Source organism: Gadus morhua, chromosome 4 (genome assembly GCF_902167405.1).
Source record: "Gadus morhua chromosome 4, gadMor3.0, whole genome shotgun sequence".
NCBI classification, from domain to species: domain Eukaryota; kingdom Metazoa; phylum Chordata; class Actinopteri; order Gadiformes; family Gadidae; genus Gadus; species Gadus morhua.
Window position 1 is genome coordinate 35,571,921 of NC_044051.1, and position 18,176 is coordinate 35,590,096.

Below are 18,176 nucleotides of genomic sequence, written 5' to 3' on the forward strand. Positions count from 1 at the left end.
CAAGTGGATGGCCCCCGAATCAATCAACTTCAGACGCTTCACCACAGCTAGCGATGTCTGGATGTTTGGTGAGAAGAACAACAGGGGATAGACACTTCCGTCCCCTATCATGTTGGATTCACCTCGACAGTGAAGCTACACTAACATACGCTTAATGCGGAACTTGGTTGAGATTTAATGCGTGGTTTCCATGAGCATTTCCCTGTTTGTTTGGTGTGTGTGTGTCCATAATTGTGTATGCGTCTCCCCGACTCGTGGCGAGTGTGTTTTTCTTGTCGGCATGTGTGTGTTTTTTTAATGTGTGTGTTTCCACGTGCATTTCCCTGTTTATTTGTTTGTTTGATATGTGTGTCTCATTGTGTATATTTTTCTCCACGCCTCTGCTTGTGTGTGTGTTTTTGTGGTTCCATGTTCATTTCCTGTTTGTTTGGTGTGTGTGTCTTTGTGTGCATCTCCATGTGTCTCCACGCCTCTGTGTGTGTGTTTGTGTGTGTGTGTGTGTGTGTGTGTGTGTGTGTGTGCGTGTGTGCGCGTGTGTGTGTGTATGTGTGTGTGTGTGTGTGCGCACGCGTGTGTGTGTGTGTGTGTGTGTGTGTTTGTGTGTGTGTGTGTGTGTGTGTGTGTGTTTGTGTGTGTGTGTGTGTGTGTGTGTGTGTGTGTGTGTGTGTGTGTGTGTGTGTGTGTGTGTGTGTGTGTGTGTGTGTGTGTGTGTCCAGGCGTCTTTGTGTGGGAGGTGCTCTCCCTGGGCCAGCAGCCCTTCTTCTGGATGGAGAACGGCCAGGTGATCAACCACCTGGAGGCCGGCACCCGCCTGCCCAAGCCGGACCTCTGCCCCCCGCCCCTCTACAGCCTGCTGGGCCGCTGCTGGGCCTACCAGCCCGCCGCCCGGCCCAAGTTCAGCCAGCTGGTCTGCACCCTGAGGTAGGGTGCCCCCCCCCCCCCCCACCCATGGGGAGACCTTTGAGAATGCTCTTCTTTTTTTTTTTCTGAAATTGACTTCAAGCTTTGTTGTCCGTGCAAAATGTTGTCTTTTGTTTGTGTGTGTGGTTGTGTGTCTGTGTGTGTGTGTGTGTGTGTGTGTGTGTGTGTGTGTGTGTGTGTGTGTGTGTGTGTGTGTGTGTCTGTCTGTGGGTGTGTGTGTGTGTGTGTGTGTGTGTGTGTGTGTGTGTGTGTTCGTAGCGACATCCAAAGAGAAGAGGTAGAACTGGAGTCCCGCAGGAAGCTCAGCAGAACGCACTCTCTGCCCCGCTTCAGCAGCCTGAACGGCTCCGTACCCCCACCTAAGGTACCCCGGCGTCACACACACACACACACACACACACACACGCGCGCACGTGCGCACACCCGCACGCATGCAGAGCCGGCGCTGGCCGTTTCGGCGCCCTAGGCAACTCGAAATCAACTTGCGCCCTGGACAGGTTTTCAGTGTGTGGGGGGGGGGGGGGGGGGGCCTGCACACACGAACTCACGCACGCCCGCATGCACACGCACAGACATAGACATCGAGACGGACACACACACACACACACACACACACACACACACACACACACACACACACACACACACACACACACACACACACACACACACACACACACAGCAAATCTAGATGGTACGCAATGTAAATAGGACACGTAGCCTGCATTGAACAAATTTTTTCTTTATTTTCTTTCTCTCTATCTCTCTGTCTCTCTGTCTGTCTCTCTTCCTCTCTTCCTCTCTCTGTCTCTCTCCTGCAGCCTTCCAGGTTACATGGAAACACCCTTCGTCCAAGCAAAGAGGTGACTTTCAAGGACACACTCACAACATCCTGCATGTCATTTGTCCATCCACTGTTATTGAAATGTGTGTGCCTGCGTGTATGCCTGTGTGAACATGTGTCTGTGTGTATGTGTGTGCGTGTTCGCGTGTGGATGTCTGTGTGTGTGTCTGTCTGTGTGTGTGTGTGTGTGTGTGTGTGTGTGTGTGTGTGTGTGTGTGTGTGTGTGTGTGTGTGTGTGCGCGTGTGGGTGTCTTTGTGTAGGGGAAGGTGCACGAGGACAGCAGGTCTCCGTGGGAGAGGGAGAGGGAGAGTGTTGAGGACACCCTGTGGAGACAGAAACAGGACATGCTGAGAGACAGAGAGTGGCTGGAGCAAGAGGAGAGACAGCTGGTACACACACACGCACGCACACACACACACACACACACACTCACACATACTAGCGCCCCCACATACACACACACAAACATACGAATGCACACACGCACTAAAACACACACGTACACACTACCGCAAACAAACACAAACTTACACAAACACACATACTAACACACACACACACACACACACACACACACACACACACACACGCATTAACACATACACATGCACACACAAAAGGATGCACATACACACTTACATGGCATCACACAATAAACCCACGGTAGAGTGCTGTCTGTGAACTCCCATACCACCCTTTTGATTTAGCTTATGAAGCGATTGTGAAGCGTCTTTGAGCACTGGGAAAAGCGCTATATAAATTTGATCTATTATTATTATTATTATTATTATTATTATTATTATTATTATTATTATTATTATTATTATTATTATCACACTAGTGTTTCATTAGATGAGGGCGTGACCCCTGCTGCCTGGGCCAGTGACTGAGATTTCGTTTTTTTGCAACATCACTAAATGATTACCGGGTCAGTGTGGTGATCCTCTGTTTCTCTTCTCTTCGCACAGCCCCCCGAGACGAGATCTGGATCAGGTGAGGGAGTTAACAACACAGCACGACGGATACAGAGCTCTTTACAGACTGCTAGGGCTACAGTACCGGTCGGGTGGACCCCTCTGGGGGTCGACTTAGCTCAGGAGGTAGAGCGGGGTTGACTGGTAACAGGAAGGATGCTAATTAAACCCCCGGCTGCTCCTGGCTGAGTGTGAGGGTGTCCCTGAGGCCAAGACACCTCACCCTGACTGCTCCCGAAGAGCTGGCTGTCGCCTTGCTTGTTTGACTCTGCCGTCGGTGTGTGAATGAGTGTATGAACCGTTGCTTTGCATAAAAGCATCTGCTAAATGCCCGGAATGTAAATGGTTAGTTATGAAGTTACCAAGCAGCTTAAAGTTTTGTCATTCAGACTCAAGCTCTGAAACGGAGGCTCTGGCAAACCATCGTTTTTATTTTGGTCGGATGGGTATGTTTAAGAAGACAGTAAAATAGCATAATTTACAAGTGAACATTTTGGTTTGGAGTTTGTTAAGGGGACCCGAGTGAAACAAAATTAGGGCAAACTTTTGATTCAGGCCAAAAAGAAAGATTCAATATAATGCTGTAACGTTGTCCTCTGGGTGACAGTGGCTATTTACAAAGGTTACCGACTTCCTTTCTTCCATCTCATCGGTTGGTTTCTGTTCTTCCTTCATCCCTCGTTCAGGTTCTCCATCAGGTGCTCATTCAGGTCCTCATTCAGGTTCTCCATCAGGTTCTCAATCAAGCCCTCTGTCAGGTCCTCCATCAAGTCCTCTCCCAGGTCCTCATTCAGGTCCTCCCTCAGGTCCACATTCAAGTCCTCCAGAGAAGCCGCCCATGGATGCCTCAGTGAAACGGGTAAACAGACTGCATGATGGGAAACACAAACCAAAACAAGTATTCACCTCAAAGTTCCTTCACTACTGGAGGGTTTAGAATGTTTCCTAATATCCAAATATAGCCGCTAAAGGTGTGTATGTCTACATATTTGCGTGTTACAGAGAGAGGAGTGTTTGTGGGATCATGTGTTTATCGTTTATTGTGTGTGTGTGTGTGTGTGTGTGGGTGTGTGTGTTTGTGCGTGTGCGTGTGTGTGTGTGTGATGTCGAAGCCCTTACCCACAGCAGAGATGGACAGGTCAGGTGACCAGGTGTACAGCAGCGTCATGGAGATGGTGAAGGAAGTGGTCCGCCTGAAGAACGACGTCAAAACACTGTCTGCCTCCGAGTATCCAACCGCAGTGAAGGTAGAGTGAGCTACTCTGTGGATGGGAGAGAGAGAGGGGGGGTCAAAGATCCAAACCGGCACCTTTGGGAACCGAGGATAAAACATACACGTTGTCGTGTTACCGTGAAGAAATGAAACTGGTCGTATGATTGGTTACTGAGCACGATGTATGAAATACTCTAAAAACATCAAGTTTAAGGAATCCAATGTTCAAAACTGCCATTAAAAATCCAATGAAGAGCAAGTCAACATTTCAAAAGCGTAGACCGTATGTGTGGCGCGATGGCTACGTGGTTCTTGTCAACCCAAGATAATGTTTGCAGACCCAAATCATGTCTATTTGAACATAACCTCGTCCAAGCTATGTAATTCCTCTTCGTTCTGTCATGGACAAATATTTACTATATTGTTCACAAGGGATTACTTTACAAGTAGTAGTACTGCGGTTGAAGACATCTAAAACCACGATGAAGTCCAGTGAAAAGTAAAATTATTTTTAAAGAGCAGATAATGGACTTCATGTGGCGTGGTGGCCAAGTGGTAAGGCGTCGGTCTCGTAAACCGAAGATCGTGGGTTCAAATCCCATCCATGCCTCTAGATGTCAATCAGAATATGTAAAGTGATGGTGTCCCTTAACACTCCGAGTCAAACTGATTTTGTTTTATACTTTACACCTCGAGATTGACAAGAATTTTGGTATGTTTACACAAAATCCTATGATACTTATATCGTTTGTGTGGAGTGCCGACCAAGTCGCAAGGCTTTTTCAACTAAACCAAGAATGTCTCCGTAGAGATGATCAAGGACCCTAAGAAAAGATTTCAAAAGCAGAAGTATAGTCACTTTCGAATAATGGTTTAAGACCCAATCCATGTCTGTTTGAGCATGAATTGCAACGTGGTCTAAACAATGTCATTCCTCTTGATGCTGTTGTGGACAAACATTGACTTCATGGTCCGCAAGTGAATACTTTACAAGTGACAATACTGCACTACAAAGACATCCGAAACCCAGATGAAGAAGTGCAATGAAAACTAAACCAATTCTTAAAGAGCAGATTATTTGTTTCATGAGGCGTGGTGGCCCAGTGGTAAGGCGTCGGTCTCGTAAACCGAAGATCATGGGTTCAATCCCCATTCACGCCTCTCAGGGTCAATGTCTAGTGTGATGTGTTCCCTTTACACGCCGAGCCAAACAAACATTGCTCCATACTTAACTTTGGAAATTCTACCCAACAGTCTGACAGGATGTACAAATGTATCTTGGTAAAGGTTTAAAAAGGTCTTTCTCTCTCTGTCGGTCGGTGCCAGGCGGTGGGGGTCAACCTGCGTACACTGATCCAGAGTGTGGATGAGATCCTCCCAACCCTGCACAGCTCCGTCAGGAACGAGGTGGGTTTACTGGGGGGGGCTGTTGAAGAGCTATTACTAGCATTATTGATGGAAGATTGAAGAGCTATTATTAGCATTATTAGAGGGGCTGTCTGTACGATTGAAGAGCTATTACAAGTATTATTAAAGGGGCTGTTGGTAATATTGAAGAGCTATTGCTAGTATTATTGAAGGGTCTGTCTGTACGATTGAAGAGCTATTGCTTGTATTATTAAAGGGTCTGTAGGTACGATTGAAGAGCTATTTCTTGCATTATTAAGGTCCTGTAGGTAAGATTAAAGAGCAATCATATTACCACGGTTATAACGAATACAGACCGCATCGTACACAATCCGCACTTGCTTACAACTATGGCTTGAAAAAAACAAACCGTTAAATAGGCCGTACCCGTGTAAAGGCTGGGGTAATTCTGGAATGTTTATATCTAAGGCAGGGGTCTCAGACTCAACTTACCTGGGGGCCGCTGGAGGTAGAGTCTGGGTCAGGCTGGGCCACATCAAGTATTCCACAGAAGAAAGGAGCACAACTGACCCAATCTAAGTCAATGACCGGGCTATACTTAGATCACGCTGGCTATGTAATCGCTGACAACAGGTGACATTTCATAGCGGTTGGTGGAAACCGGGAGGTTTTAGCGTCCTTTGGCTTTTGTCAGGACTCAGGACACGCAACTCAAAATTGGGACTGTCGCGGCAAAACCGGGACATCTGGTCACCCTATCACAAGGCCGCACTAACACTAAGCTTTGATGTCAAGCAGGGGGCCACAAATTATCCTCCCGCAGGCCTCAATTGGCCCCCGGGCCGCGAGTTTGAGACCCCTGATCTAAGGGTTCCTGTGCGATTGGCAGGAAAGGGTCGCAGGATTACACGCAGGGCTCTAGACTGCGACCAAAACGCAACCATGTGTCACGCAGCCGCTCAATTCAACGAACATGGTTGTGGTTAATCGAGCCCTCATGTCCCTCCCCCTGCCCTCCCCCTCCCCCTTAAATGCACTCCCCCCAGATCAAGGGGACCGAGCGCCTGCTCAACAAGGACCTCGGCGAGCTGATCAGCAAGATGAGGCTGGCCCAGCAGAACGCCGTGACCTCGCTGCGGCAGGACTGCCAGCGCCAGATGCTTGCCGCCGCCCACACGCTGGCCGTGGACTCCAAGAGCCTGCTGGACGCCGTGGACCAGGCGCGGGTCAGGGCCAACCTGGCCCGGCCCGCCGCCGCCGCCGCAGCCGCCGCCACGGCCCCGGCCGACGGCGCCACGGCCAGGCCCGACTCGGAGTCGGGCCTGGACTCGGACCTTGAGGCCTGACAGGGGTTTTCAAAAGGAAGTCGCAGGGGGAGACTTCACGCGGTGGGACTGTTGTCAGGGGATACAGCTTTATCAAAGTTAAAGCCCTGATGGAGAGCATGGGGAGGGGATAGTCAGGCCAAATCAGACGATCTCTGCCATTGTCTCTCCCGCCGTGAAGCCCCCTTCCATAGGCTCCTCCCCCCCCCACCACCACGCCACTCTATCTCTGTCCATCCGCTCCCTTTCCATAGGCTCCTCCCCCCCCCCACCACCACGCCACTCTATCTCTGTCCCCCTCCCACCTCCACGCCACTCTATCTCTGTCCCCCCCCCCCCCACCCCCCACCTCCACGCCACTCTATCTCTGTCCGTGCGCTCCCTTCCATAGGCTCCTCCCCCACCATGCCATCGTTTCTCCGTCAGTTTAAAGTCCCCCGGCCCGCCAGCAATCGGCGCCACAGTGAGTCTCCTAGAAAGAAGGTTAACAGCTTAGATTAGGTATACCCTGGGACTGTTACTCCTGTAGAGGGCTTGGACTGTTGCATCTTAATGTTAGAAGAGTGGTGCCTGAAATGGATTTGATCGAGATCTGTGTGCTGCAAACGAATCCTGATGTTGCTGTTGCAACAGAGTTGTTGTTAAGGATTATACAATTAAGTTGGATAAGGGTTTGTATTAAGATGTGATAGAATGACATGTGAAGAGACGAAGAAGCGCCCTTCTCTTTAATGTAGATGTAGCCAACTACATTAAAGATATCCTGGAGGTTTCCCCGGGCATCCACTGCGCTGGTGCACTCAAATATGAAATCTTAGTTTTACCAGGACCAGCTCTTGGTCCTGGTTGCCATTTTTAACCAGGACAAGACAGTACACAAGATTTTTTTTTATTTCCCAACTGCATTTTGTCTAAGTGGCCACCATATTCAGTTTTTTATTTTAACTGACTTTAAATATGTTTACATATATATACATTTAGATATATGTAAACATATGTGTGTGTGTCTGTGTGTGTGTGTGTCTTTTACTTTCTGTAGGCATCTGTGGAGAATTGAAGAAAACATTCATTTCAGGGATTTTTTTTCATTTGGATGTATTTCAATTTATTCTGACAATTTGTCCTCTATTTGGATATATATTGACGAAAATAAATATAGTTTATAAACACATGCTGTCACCAACTTCATATTAATATCATTATTTATGTTGGAAATGTGTTGCAAATTGTAAATCCAGAGGAGTCTTACTTTAGGGTATTTGTGTTAAGGTCGCCAATCATAATCACACATAACCACACGTAAGATAACAGTATTGAGAACACAAAATAGTGCTTAACCTAAAAAATATTGATGTGTTGACACATTGTGACTACCCCCTGCACCCTCTTTTGGTCATAGCTGCCAATACATGGGCAGGGCTAGGCCTCAGTGTCCTAATTACCTAATTGACCACACCTGAGTCCTGAGGGGGTTATATAAGCCGGTTTTCACTCTCCTTCAGTGGGGCACCATTTTGGTCGATGCTGGCTCTGTCCTGAGTTACCCTGTCACATGGGCACTTTGCCTTATTCTCTTTGGTTCTACATAGTCTCAGATCTAACATACACAAATTCACCGCATCCACTCACACACAAACCATACCTTGCATTTAAACGATATCCCTAGACATTTGTTTTGCCTTTTTTGTAGAAAGAGCAAAGGCAGAGATTTTATGACCCGGAGCCTGATGACGGTGCAACAGGCAGGTTTTTACCTGTTCGGACAAAGGCCAACCATGTGGTCGGCATATTTAATTACATATCCAAAGCCCACAACATAACATGACATGACTTATAGCTCTTCGGGAGCAGTTAGGGTGAGGACTGGAGTCATGCTCAGAGACAACTCAGCTGAGGTTCCGGGGATCAAACTAGCAGCCTTCCTGATAGAAGTCAACACAAGCACTTACTCCTGAGTTCAGCAGACCCCGGTATTGATGGGGGGCCTCCTGTCACATCAATGTAGATAAAAGCATGTCAGTGTGCACAAGTCCCCCAATCAGGATGTTGAGAGAGAGAAAGCATACACAAAAGTCACGATTCGGTACGTACCTCGGTTTTTAAGTCACGATTCGGTATGATTTTCAGTACAGCAGTTATTATTCATTTTTTTATTCATTTTTTGGGGGATTTGATTGGTTTATTAAATTATACCAAAGAAATGCCTTACACAAATAAAAATACATCAAATACAACTGAGGATAAAAACACAAAAAAGTCCAGGACTTATTTCCATTGTGGTCCTCAACACAAAACATCAGGACCAGACAAGACTCAGCGCATATTTCAAATCAAAAAAAATAATTGGAACGGATTAGACCACGAAAAAACAAAACCTGTTCGTCTACTCTGTGCAATCCTTTCTGTGATGTACAAAGATGCACCTCAGACTGCAGGAACCTTCCTCTGATCACAGGACTGACAGCAGCACACTGCAGCGGTCTCCTTTTGTAGCAGGTAATCAAGCGCATGATCATTGCTTTTAAAGATCATCGAACAAACAACCAATCAAGTTTCATGGATAATATTTTTAACTATATCTCAACACGTCTGGAAACCGTGTGTGTGTGTGTGTGTGTGTGTGTGTGTGTGTGTGTGTGTGTGTGTGTGTGTGTGTGTGTGTGTGTGTGTGTGTGTGTGTGTGTGTGTGTGTGTGTATTTCTGTTTGCGTTAATTTATTAATCTTAAATAATTATCATTGCAACTATTGTTAACAGTTTTCTAAACTGATCATGGGGAAGACAAAGTTGTTGCTGGATGTGGACACGGGTGTGGACGACGCCCAGGGCATCATGCTCGCCTTGGCTGCTCCCGACGTGCAAGTGCTGGGGATCACGTGCACGCACGGCAACACAGCGTTGGAGAACTCGTGCAGGAACACACTCCGCGTGCTCAAAGAGTGCCAAAGGGGGGACGTGAGTTGTTGCCCGGGTGTTGTGACGTGCGTCTATTCTGTCTAAAGCACGCAACTTCCACATCATGACGTTAGACAACATGGCATTGATGATTTGTTGGTTAAAGAGGAAACGTTCCACACAAACATGTTCCGCTAATACCTATTTCAGTTAAAAACATGGGATAAGTGTGTTTAGCCGTTTCAAGCCATTATGAAAATCTGCCTCTATCTGTGTTTTAGTGACATCACAAGTGGGCGTGTCCACCTAGATGTGTGATGGATAGATCTGTCTCCCAGCCTACCCAGTGGACTGTAATAAACGTTGCTAATTTATCCGTCATACATTGAGGTGGACACGCCCACTTGTGAAGTGGCAGATTTTCCTAAACGGCTTGTAACGGCTAATCACACTCACACCTGGTTGTATAATATGGGACCTTTAAGTAATTATGTAGTTTTACTAGAATAATACAAAGTAGCCTATTTAAGGACAATGATGTTCAATGAGCATTGAAAACGCAGAATTTGCATAAAGAATGAGGAGTACTTACTAATTATTGGCCGTTTGACACATCAAAACAACAACACATTTTTGTGCAAATTATAGTAATCACATTAATTAATAACATTAATTTTATACATTTTATAATCACTTTACCTATGTGCACTGGTGGTAATGGCACGTTCAAATCACTGGGAATTTTGGAGAACACATTCTCCATAACATGAAAGTTTTACTCAATATAAAAGAATCAACCATCATATCACATACTTTACTATTGATTGACGTTGTGACATTCTGTTGTCATCGACTTTGCTCAGTTTTAAACGTTGTGTTCTGGTAAACCCTAGAAAAGGGCAAGTGTAGCCTTCCATACAGTGACAATACAATGTGCTTCTCATAAATAAAAGCAAAAGGATAGTAGGTGACAGGCTACAAGGAAATAAAGACGTTCGAACTTGAAATTGATCCTACTAAGTTCTGTTTAGTTCAGATTGTTTTTTATCGGATAAAAAAAACTTGCTGTGAGGAACTTTTAGATTCCCAACGCAGTGCACATGAGCGGTCGCTGTCGGGAACACGCATAAGCGTGAGCGTCATCACCGACGAGGCGTCTCGCCATCATAAACGCGCCTTAACGACTCATCAAATCATGTATGCTTTTCATGCTTCATATTCAAACCTGCACCACCCGTCAGATCCCCGTGTACCGGGGCTCCGCGGAGCCGCTGCTGGGTCGCATGATTGACGCCAGCGACTTCCACGGCAAGGATGGGCTGGGGGACTCCCCGGACCCACAGGCGCCCGGGCTGGACCAGCTGCAGGCAGAGGGCGCTGTGGAGGCCCTCATCCGCCTGGTCAGGGAGAACCCCGGCGAGGTGCGTGGTCCGACCGAGAGTGCACACTAGTCTACAATCATTGGAAAAACATTTTAAATTAAAGGGATGGAGATACTCTAGTACCATAGAGCTATGGATTGTTCCAGGTCCAACACATGGATCGACTCGACTTAAATGCACAACGACTCGACTTAAATGCACAATGTTTTAAATATATAATGTCAATATGGATACAAATTGAATTTGTACCGTGTTGCTGGCCCTTTAGGGTCAGGTAAGGTAAGGTCAATCAAACATTCTGGCTACACTGTATTCAATCACATCAGATGTGTCACATCAGATGGACAAACGACAATAAACAATTTGTATACTTTCAATACGATAAAACAGAACAATCTAATTCTCTCTCTCTCTCCCTCCCCCCCTCTCTCTCTCTCTCCCTCTCTCTCTCTCCCCCTCCCCCCCTCTCTCTCTCTCTCCCTCCCCCTCCCTCTCTCTCTCTCCCCCCCCTCTCTCTCTCTCTCGCTCTCTCCCTCCCTCCCTCTCTCTCTCTCTCACTCTCTCTCTCTCCCTCCCCCTCTCTCTCGCTCTCTCTCTCTCTCTCGCTCTCTCTCCCTCCCCCCCCTCTCTCTCTCTCTCTCTCTCTCTCTCCCTCCCCCTCTCTCTCGCTCTCTCTCTCTCCTCCCCCCCCTCTCTCTCTCTCTCTGTCCCTCTTGCTCTCTCTCTCTCCCTCTCTCCCCCCCTCTCTCTCTCTCCCTCTCCCTCCCCCCTCTCCCTCTCTGTCATTCTCTCTCTCTCTCTCTCTCTCTCTCTCTCTCTCTCTCTCTCTCTCTCTCTCTCTCCCCCTCTCTCTCTCTCTCTCCCCCCCCCCCCCTCTCTCTCTCTCTCTCTCTCTCTCTCTCTCTCTCTCTCTCTCTCTCTCCCTCTCTCTCTCCCTCTATTCTCTCTCTCTCTCTCTCTCTCTCTCTCTCTCTCTCTCTCTCTCTCTCTCTCTCTCTCTCTCTCTCTCTCTCTCTCTCTCTCTCTCTCTCTCTCTCTCTCTCTCCAGGTGAACCTGGTGGCCACCGGGCCCCTGACTAACTTGGCCCTGGCAGTGAAGCTGGACCCGTCCCTGCCTGAGAAGCTGAAGGGCCTCTACATCATGGGGGGGAACATTGAATGTACGTCTTCCTTTGTTCACATTCCACATAATACCTGGGTCTTTAAAAGCTTCTAACGTTCAAGAGTTGTCAAGAGAGAAAGAGCAGAATAGAATGTGACATTTCAACTGAACACCCAGTCAAAACGTCCCGTCCCTCTCTGCTCCTTCCCTCAACACCTTTTTCCACCACGTTGAGCAGTGTTACCTTTCACACACCTGTGATTGACATGCAAGATGGATTCTCCGAACCAATCACAGAAGAGATGCCCTGATTGGTCAGAAGTGAACCAGGAGCTGTCTAAAATCGTGATTAGTGTCATACAGAGGCAGGAACGGTCAACCAACAGATATTATCACAGAGCATTTCATTCACTAAAGCTAAAGGATGGCTAAGACATTGTTAATAATTACTCAAATTATAGCTCTTTTGTCCAGCCGACAACTCATATTTAGCTCAAGGTATACGCTCAGATAAAAGTTTTATTTATGATGGTCTGTATTGGCCAGCAAAACAGAAATGGTTGTAATCACACGTATTATTATTTTCGTTCAGGTGAAGTTACATGTATAAAGTAAATATTAGTGTGTGTGTGTGTGTGTTTGTGTGTGTTTGTTGCAGCCAGGGGCAACACCACTGTTTGCGGGGAGTTCAACTTTGTGGCGGACCCCGAGTCAGCCTTCATCGTCCTGACGCAGTACCGCTGCCCCACCTTCATCGCCAGCTGGGAGTTCTCCTGCCGCAACAAACTGCCCTGAGTACGGGTCGCTAGCTAGCTAGCTAGATAGCCGCGGTGTTGGTAGACATTAGCAGCAGCTGGGTCATCTTTAATTACGCTCAATTTGTTTTTTTGGAGCGTAGAAATCGCTGACGGCTAGTAGCCTATTGTATTTTTGTGAAATATTTAAATTATTATTGAATATATTTTTTAAATTGCATAAATCTGGAAATCATTTATATGGGGGCTGGGGGGGGGACAACTTTTTGTGACGAGGGGGCACGTGTTCTCATTTCATTTTCTTGGAGCGTAAAAGTTGTTGACGGCATCAGAATTCATTTTTTACGGAAGTTTCTCAGCCTTGAGAAGACGACTGGCTGTGGTGTCAAGTGGCCACTGGGCCCCCTTTTTTCTTGCCTCATGATTGGCCTCTGATCTTTGTAAGCCCCAAACAAAAAAATCACATTGTCTTGGGCCTACGCTGATCGGGGGGCCTATCATGAGACAGTATTAAAAAAAAAAAAGTAAGACCGTGCATTAAGGCGGCCCTGCACCTATAGCCCCCACCCTGCTCCTTAATGACATGGATCCAAAAATACTGAATTTACCGTTTATTTAACTCTGACCGTATTTATCTTTGGTTCCTTTCCTTTTTGTAGTCCTTTTGTGATGAGTGGCTGGCCCAGGACACAGGGAAGGCTCGCTTCATGGGAAGGATCTACAATCACACCATGGAGGTACGGATCACACACACACACACACGACACACCGTCAATGCAGGCCTTTCTGACCTCTCTTTTGGAGGAGGGAGTAAGCCGGTGGCTCGCATTTTTGGCTCCCAGCCCTTTGTCGTAATGGGTTCAATCCCCAGCCTGAAGGCATCCATGAGCGAGACGCCGTGAGATGGAATCTGAATTCACTGTCAGTTGCTTTGGATAAAAAAAGGAGATATGAATAAACTCATTCAACACTTTGCATCCCAGGTGTGTGTGTGTGTGTGTGTGTGTGTGTGATGAACGCGCTCAAGTAGAGGGCAACGCGTTGTGGAGCTGGTGTAAGAACAAGTCTGTGCTACCAGGGATTACTGTTTTTTATATTTGAACAATGTTACTCTTGAGGAGCAACATTTGAAAACTACAAATAGTTGTATACAAATTATATCAATCCTGGTAATGATGTCAAAATTGAAAAACGCCCAAGGTTGATATTCAGAAATAAAAAATATTTTGGAACAAGGTTTTACTTCATGGTTCTGGAGGTCTTGTTTTGTTTAAAATGATGTCTTGTGTTTTGGGCATAGACAACTAATAGTTTTGCCAAGCGGTGTTTAAGTTAAACCAAAAAATTATTTGAAAACAGACAATCGGACTAGAAATAAAACATATTTTATTGAAAGCGCTTTGGAATGTACACTTTTGTTGAGAGAGAAAGAAAACTGCTACCAACAGCTGAACAAGTATGCTTACAATGCGCTTCATGTCTTCATTTTATAACATTCCTCGATCAACAGCACTTAAACCAAGATCCTCATATCTTTTATTATCTGTTTGTTTCTAAATGCAAGAAGAAAACCCCAAAAGATACGTTGCTCCTCTCCAAATCCAGAATAACGTCTTCAACCAGCGGTTATTTACAAACCATCCGCTATTAGTCCAAGAACAATCTTCACTTCACACCACTGTTCAGCCAGTCGGACCGGACGAACAAGTGGGGGGGTTCCGGGTGTCCAAACCAATGAAGAGACACACGCACACGCACACGCACACACACACACACCGGCCCACCCATCGGAGTGTAGCTGTGCCGCCTCTCTCTCCCGCTCTACTTGACCCGGTACTGGTAGAACCAGCAGAGGCCCTGCGTGAAGTTCCAGCCCAGCGAGACAGACAGGATGTAGAGGAGGGCAAGCAGGGCGAAGGGGTACAGCAGCACCACCGTGTTCTTCAGGAAGGGAAGGGCTGCAACCGAGAGCCATCAGGGTACCCAAGGAGAACCACGCCGATCCATCAGGTGACCAACGGAGAACCAATGGCGCATTGGAAGAACAAAGGGGACGGGGGGCAGGGAACCAAAAACAAGTCAAAACAGATACTTTTCGGTTCATCACTTAAATGAATCAAATATGTATTTCATGCATTGAGAAACCTTTAAGAGTCATAACCCGAGGGTATGGATTGACAGCTGGGAGGGGGGCCGTTAATCGAAAGGCTTACCGTTGTAGCCCAGGAAGGTGATGTAGAGGTAGTACCCGATGGCCACCAGCCACAGCGTGTTGCCGACCACCAGGCCCAGGAACCAATTAGAGTTGATCACCACGATGTCTGAGACACAACGGCAGCGTACGAGAGTTAGCATCACAACTATCCGACTTAAGCTATCCGACTTAAACTACGATCAGGAGGGGTGTCAAAAAAACTTCAAAGCCCTTTGAGTTTGTAGTACTTGGGATTAAGGGCTATACTTGACACACACACACACACACACACACACACTTCCCCACTCACGGTTGATGAAGAACAGCTGCAGGAAGTGCAGGATGACGAGCAGCGGGTAGAAAGCGTTGAGGTGCACGTCGAAGGCGTAGCCCCACTCCACGTCGTAGTCCTTGCCGGGCTGCTTCAGCAGGTACTTGTTGGTCACGCCCCTGCGGGTCACATGGTTGTCGACATTCCAATGAAACGGCGCCCCGAAGCAACGTTACACCGTCACGGCGGGCGTTTGGCGTTCTTCACGACATTTCACAGCCCGACATTGCCGGACAAATCAAATTGATCAAATCCTCTCTGAAATATGGCGAACATATCTTTCTTGCCGACAACAGCTACAAGTGTGATCTTCTGGAGAGGGAACAAACAGTCCAGTTTGTATAATAAAGGGGGGGGGGGGGGGGGGGGGGGGGGGACCTCACCACATGAGGGTGGATATCAGCAGGCCGACGCCGATGCAGTCGATGAAGACCACCCAGAGCAGCAGCTTCAGGGTCCCCACAAAGCCCAGGTCAAGGACCAGGCCGAAGCCAATGGTGGACACTGTGGAGCAGAGAGAGAGAGAGAGAGAGAGAGAGAGAGAGAGAGAGAGAGACAGAGACAGAGACAGAGACAGAGACAGAGACAGAGACAGACAGACAGACAGACGAGAAGAGGAAGAGGAGAGCATAAAGAGGGAGATCTGTGTCTTCACATGTGATTTCATCAACAAAAAAAGACCAAATGTTGCGTGATACCTAAAGCTGTGACTGACACGACCGTTACACATACAGACCACTGCACTGATGCCTACTCGACCCAACTCCAGCCTTGTACGTCTCTATTCCATACTGAACTATTTGTTTGTAGTGCCACGGCAATGTATTTTCAATTACAGCAAATGTGCATCTCAGTGGCTCAATTTCACTGTACTCTCTGCAAGGACGATAAAATGTATTCTATTCTATTCTTCTACTGAAGCTCATGCATCAGCCATTTGCCCACGACCCAAGGGTTAGGAAACGCCCTGGTCTACCCAGTACAATCGTTCCTGTGTTATGAATGTGTTATTATTGTGGCACCCTATATCTCTGGAGCGAACTCCAGCTACATCTAAAACGACAGTTCCTCATTTCTTTGAGGGAGTTCAAAATATTGCCTGCTAATATCTTTGCCAATATTGGTGCATGTTTTGGTTGTACACCGGTGTCTCTACAACGGTCTACTCTCCGATATCTAATGTATAATTGGGTTCAGCCCTCTCTTGCGGAACAGATCTCGATCTCAATGAGACTTCCCGGTACCATAACCGGTTGAATCAAATGAACACAATCAACGACAATACAAATCATCACGGCCCCCCCGGCGGGAGCTCTTCAGCGCACGGCCTTACCGCACAGCCAGACGCCCAGCAGCACCAGGAAGGCCGGGTCGTCGCGGGCCCACTGGTCCTTGGTCTGCTTGCGGTAGTGGAAGTTGCGGTAGACGCGCTGCGGCGACGTGAACAGGTACAGCATCTGCCACACGGCAAACTCAAAGTCCATCTGCCGGAAGTGCAGCAGCCGCCGCAGGTACTTGTAGCGCTTGGCGCCGGCCGTGTGGCGCGCCGCGTCCCGCAGGCCCGTCTCGGCGACGTGTCGCGAGGTGGTGGGCAGCATGGCGACGCTCGCTCTGCGACCGGGGGGGCCGGAGAAAGAGACAACAGGGCCGGCGTTACCATCGGGACGGCTGGCTTGATGACGCTGTGACGACTCGGCCGCTGGGGTTGTTAACCGCTCTCACTGTCATCGACTTATGTGCATTGTGTTATACGTCGCGGTCTTGTTTTGGGGATTGCTGAATTCTAACAAGCAGCTCTGTGTGTTTTGTGCAGTTATTTAGCCATTTTTAAAGAGTCCTATTTTACCACCAGGTGTGATGTTTGAATGGCCCGACCCTCTACCCTGTAGTGACACCACAAATGGAGGCATCCACACAGAAGTAGGTGGATGGTGGATCTATCCCTTTAAAGATATGTCTAGCTCTTAAGGAGCAGGTGTAATGTTATTGAGAGCAGTCACCCACCTTATCAGAAATAGTTTGTTGTGGTGGGTTGTAGAGGGCAGGCCTGTGAATCACATTCTAGCTGGTACACATCGCTAGAATATGAAGTTGTAGAAGAAGAAGAAGAAAAAAGAAAGACCTGGAACAGGAAGGGATACTATACCAACACACACACACACACACACACACACACACACACACACACACACACACACACAGTGAATATCCAACTGAAAATGTTTTTACAACCCCTTTGCTACAAATTCAATCAATGCTAAAGACAGTCAGACACTAAAACCGTACGTTACTGTACAAAGAAATACGACTTGTTTGTTTAATCTACTGGCTAGCCTTAGGAAGCTCTAACTAGCCTGCTGCAAATCACTTATAGGAGGGCCTCGCCAGGATAAACTCCATTCTATTTCATTGATTATTCAATAGCACAGTAAATCCACTCGTTATATGTAAATTAATATAGTGTTCCGTAAATGTCCCTACCAGCTGATAAATCCCCCAGGACGGACTCTTCTTGGTATTTAGAAACCAGTATCCATGAAACGCTTCCTGGACTGTCACAAACTGCACACGTTGTCACTTCCGGTAACACAGCGCGTTGTGTTGTGGGAAATGGAGTTTTGAAATCGTGCTGTCAAAATACCTCAATCTGCTCCAGAAAATGTGCCTGAAAATCAACAAAATAAGTTTCAACCACTAACCGCCCAACCCCCAACCCCCCTGCCGAAGTCTAGAAGTGTATTTATGTTATTTTTTCAAAGATATGCATGTGTATCTTAAATAAAGCGCTTTTGCAAGTGTCCATCCAGGGCCACCTTCAACAAAAAACACTTCGTCGGTGTTTATTTCGTTTCTATTTCAACAATTGTATAAT

General features: G+C 47.2%; 3 protein-coding genes and 2 non-coding genes across 5 annotated transcripts in view; 4 read left to right on the forward strand and 1 right to left on the reverse strand.

The window, feature by feature from the left end:
- Window positions 1–7,817, forward strand: part of LOC115542272 (protein-tyrosine kinase 2-beta) — a 23,069-nt gene extending 15,252 nt beyond the window's left edge. Inside the window, exons 20-29 of the mRNA XM_030354507.1 lie at window positions 1–68; window positions 717–921; window positions 1,180–1,285; window positions 1,743–1,784; window positions 2,027–2,155; window positions 2,735–2,759; window positions 3,427–3,599; window positions 3,853–3,987; window positions 5,280–5,360; window positions 6,368–7,817. The exon at window positions 1–68 is cut by the window's left edge and continues 22 nt beyond it. Coding sequence (XP_030210367.1) covers window positions 1–68; window positions 717–921; window positions 1,180–1,285; window positions 1,743–1,784; window positions 2,027–2,155; window positions 2,735–2,759; window positions 3,427–3,599; window positions 3,853–3,987; window positions 5,280–5,360; window positions 6,368–6,667 — 1,264 coding nt within the window. The 3' untranslated portion in view covers window positions 6,668–7,817. The remainder of the gene's footprint in view (window positions 69–716; window positions 922–1,179; window positions 1,286–1,742; window positions 1,785–2,026; window positions 2,156–2,734; window positions 2,760–3,426; window positions 3,600–3,852; window positions 3,988–5,279; window positions 5,361–6,367) is intronic.
- Window positions 4,492–4,563, forward strand: trnat-cgu (transfer RNA threonine (anticodon CGU)). Its single transcript has one exon. It is a non-coding gene; the product is annotated as a tRNA-Thr (tRNA).
- trnat-cgu (transfer RNA threonine (anticodon CGU)) lies at window positions 5,043–5,114 on the forward strand. Its single transcript has one exon. It is a non-coding gene; the product is annotated as a tRNA-Thr (tRNA).
- A 1,489-nt stretch (window positions 7,818–9,306) lies between the features above and the next one.
- LOC115542385 (probable uridine nucleosidase 1) lies at window positions 9,307–13,779 on the forward strand. Its single transcript, XM_030354651.1, has 5 exons — window positions 9,307–9,600; window positions 10,782–10,961; window positions 11,971–12,082; window positions 12,683–12,819; window positions 13,439–13,779. Exons 1-4 carry the CDS (start codon window positions 9,418–9,420, stop codon window positions 12,817–12,819), a joined length of 612 nt encoding a protein of 203 aa, XP_030210511.1. The 5' UTR covers window positions 9,307–9,417; the 3' UTR covers window positions 13,439–13,779.
- A 368-nt stretch (window positions 13,780–14,147) lies between these two features.
- Window positions 14,148–17,921, reverse strand: unc50 (unc-50 homolog (C. elegans)). Its single transcript, XM_030354642.1, has 7 exons — window positions 17,786–17,921; window positions 17,309–17,444; window positions 16,638–16,915; window positions 15,688–15,808; window positions 15,284–15,423; window positions 14,993–15,100; window positions 14,148–14,737 (listed from the first exon to the last, which is right to left on the reverse strand). Exons 3-7 carry the CDS (start codon window positions 16,900–16,902, stop codon window positions 14,601–14,603), a joined length of 771 nt encoding a protein of 256 aa, XP_030210502.1. The 5' UTR covers window positions 16,903–16,915; window positions 17,309–17,444; window positions 17,786–17,921; the 3' UTR covers window positions 14,148–14,600.
- Window positions 17,922–18,176: the final 255 nt, after the last annotated feature.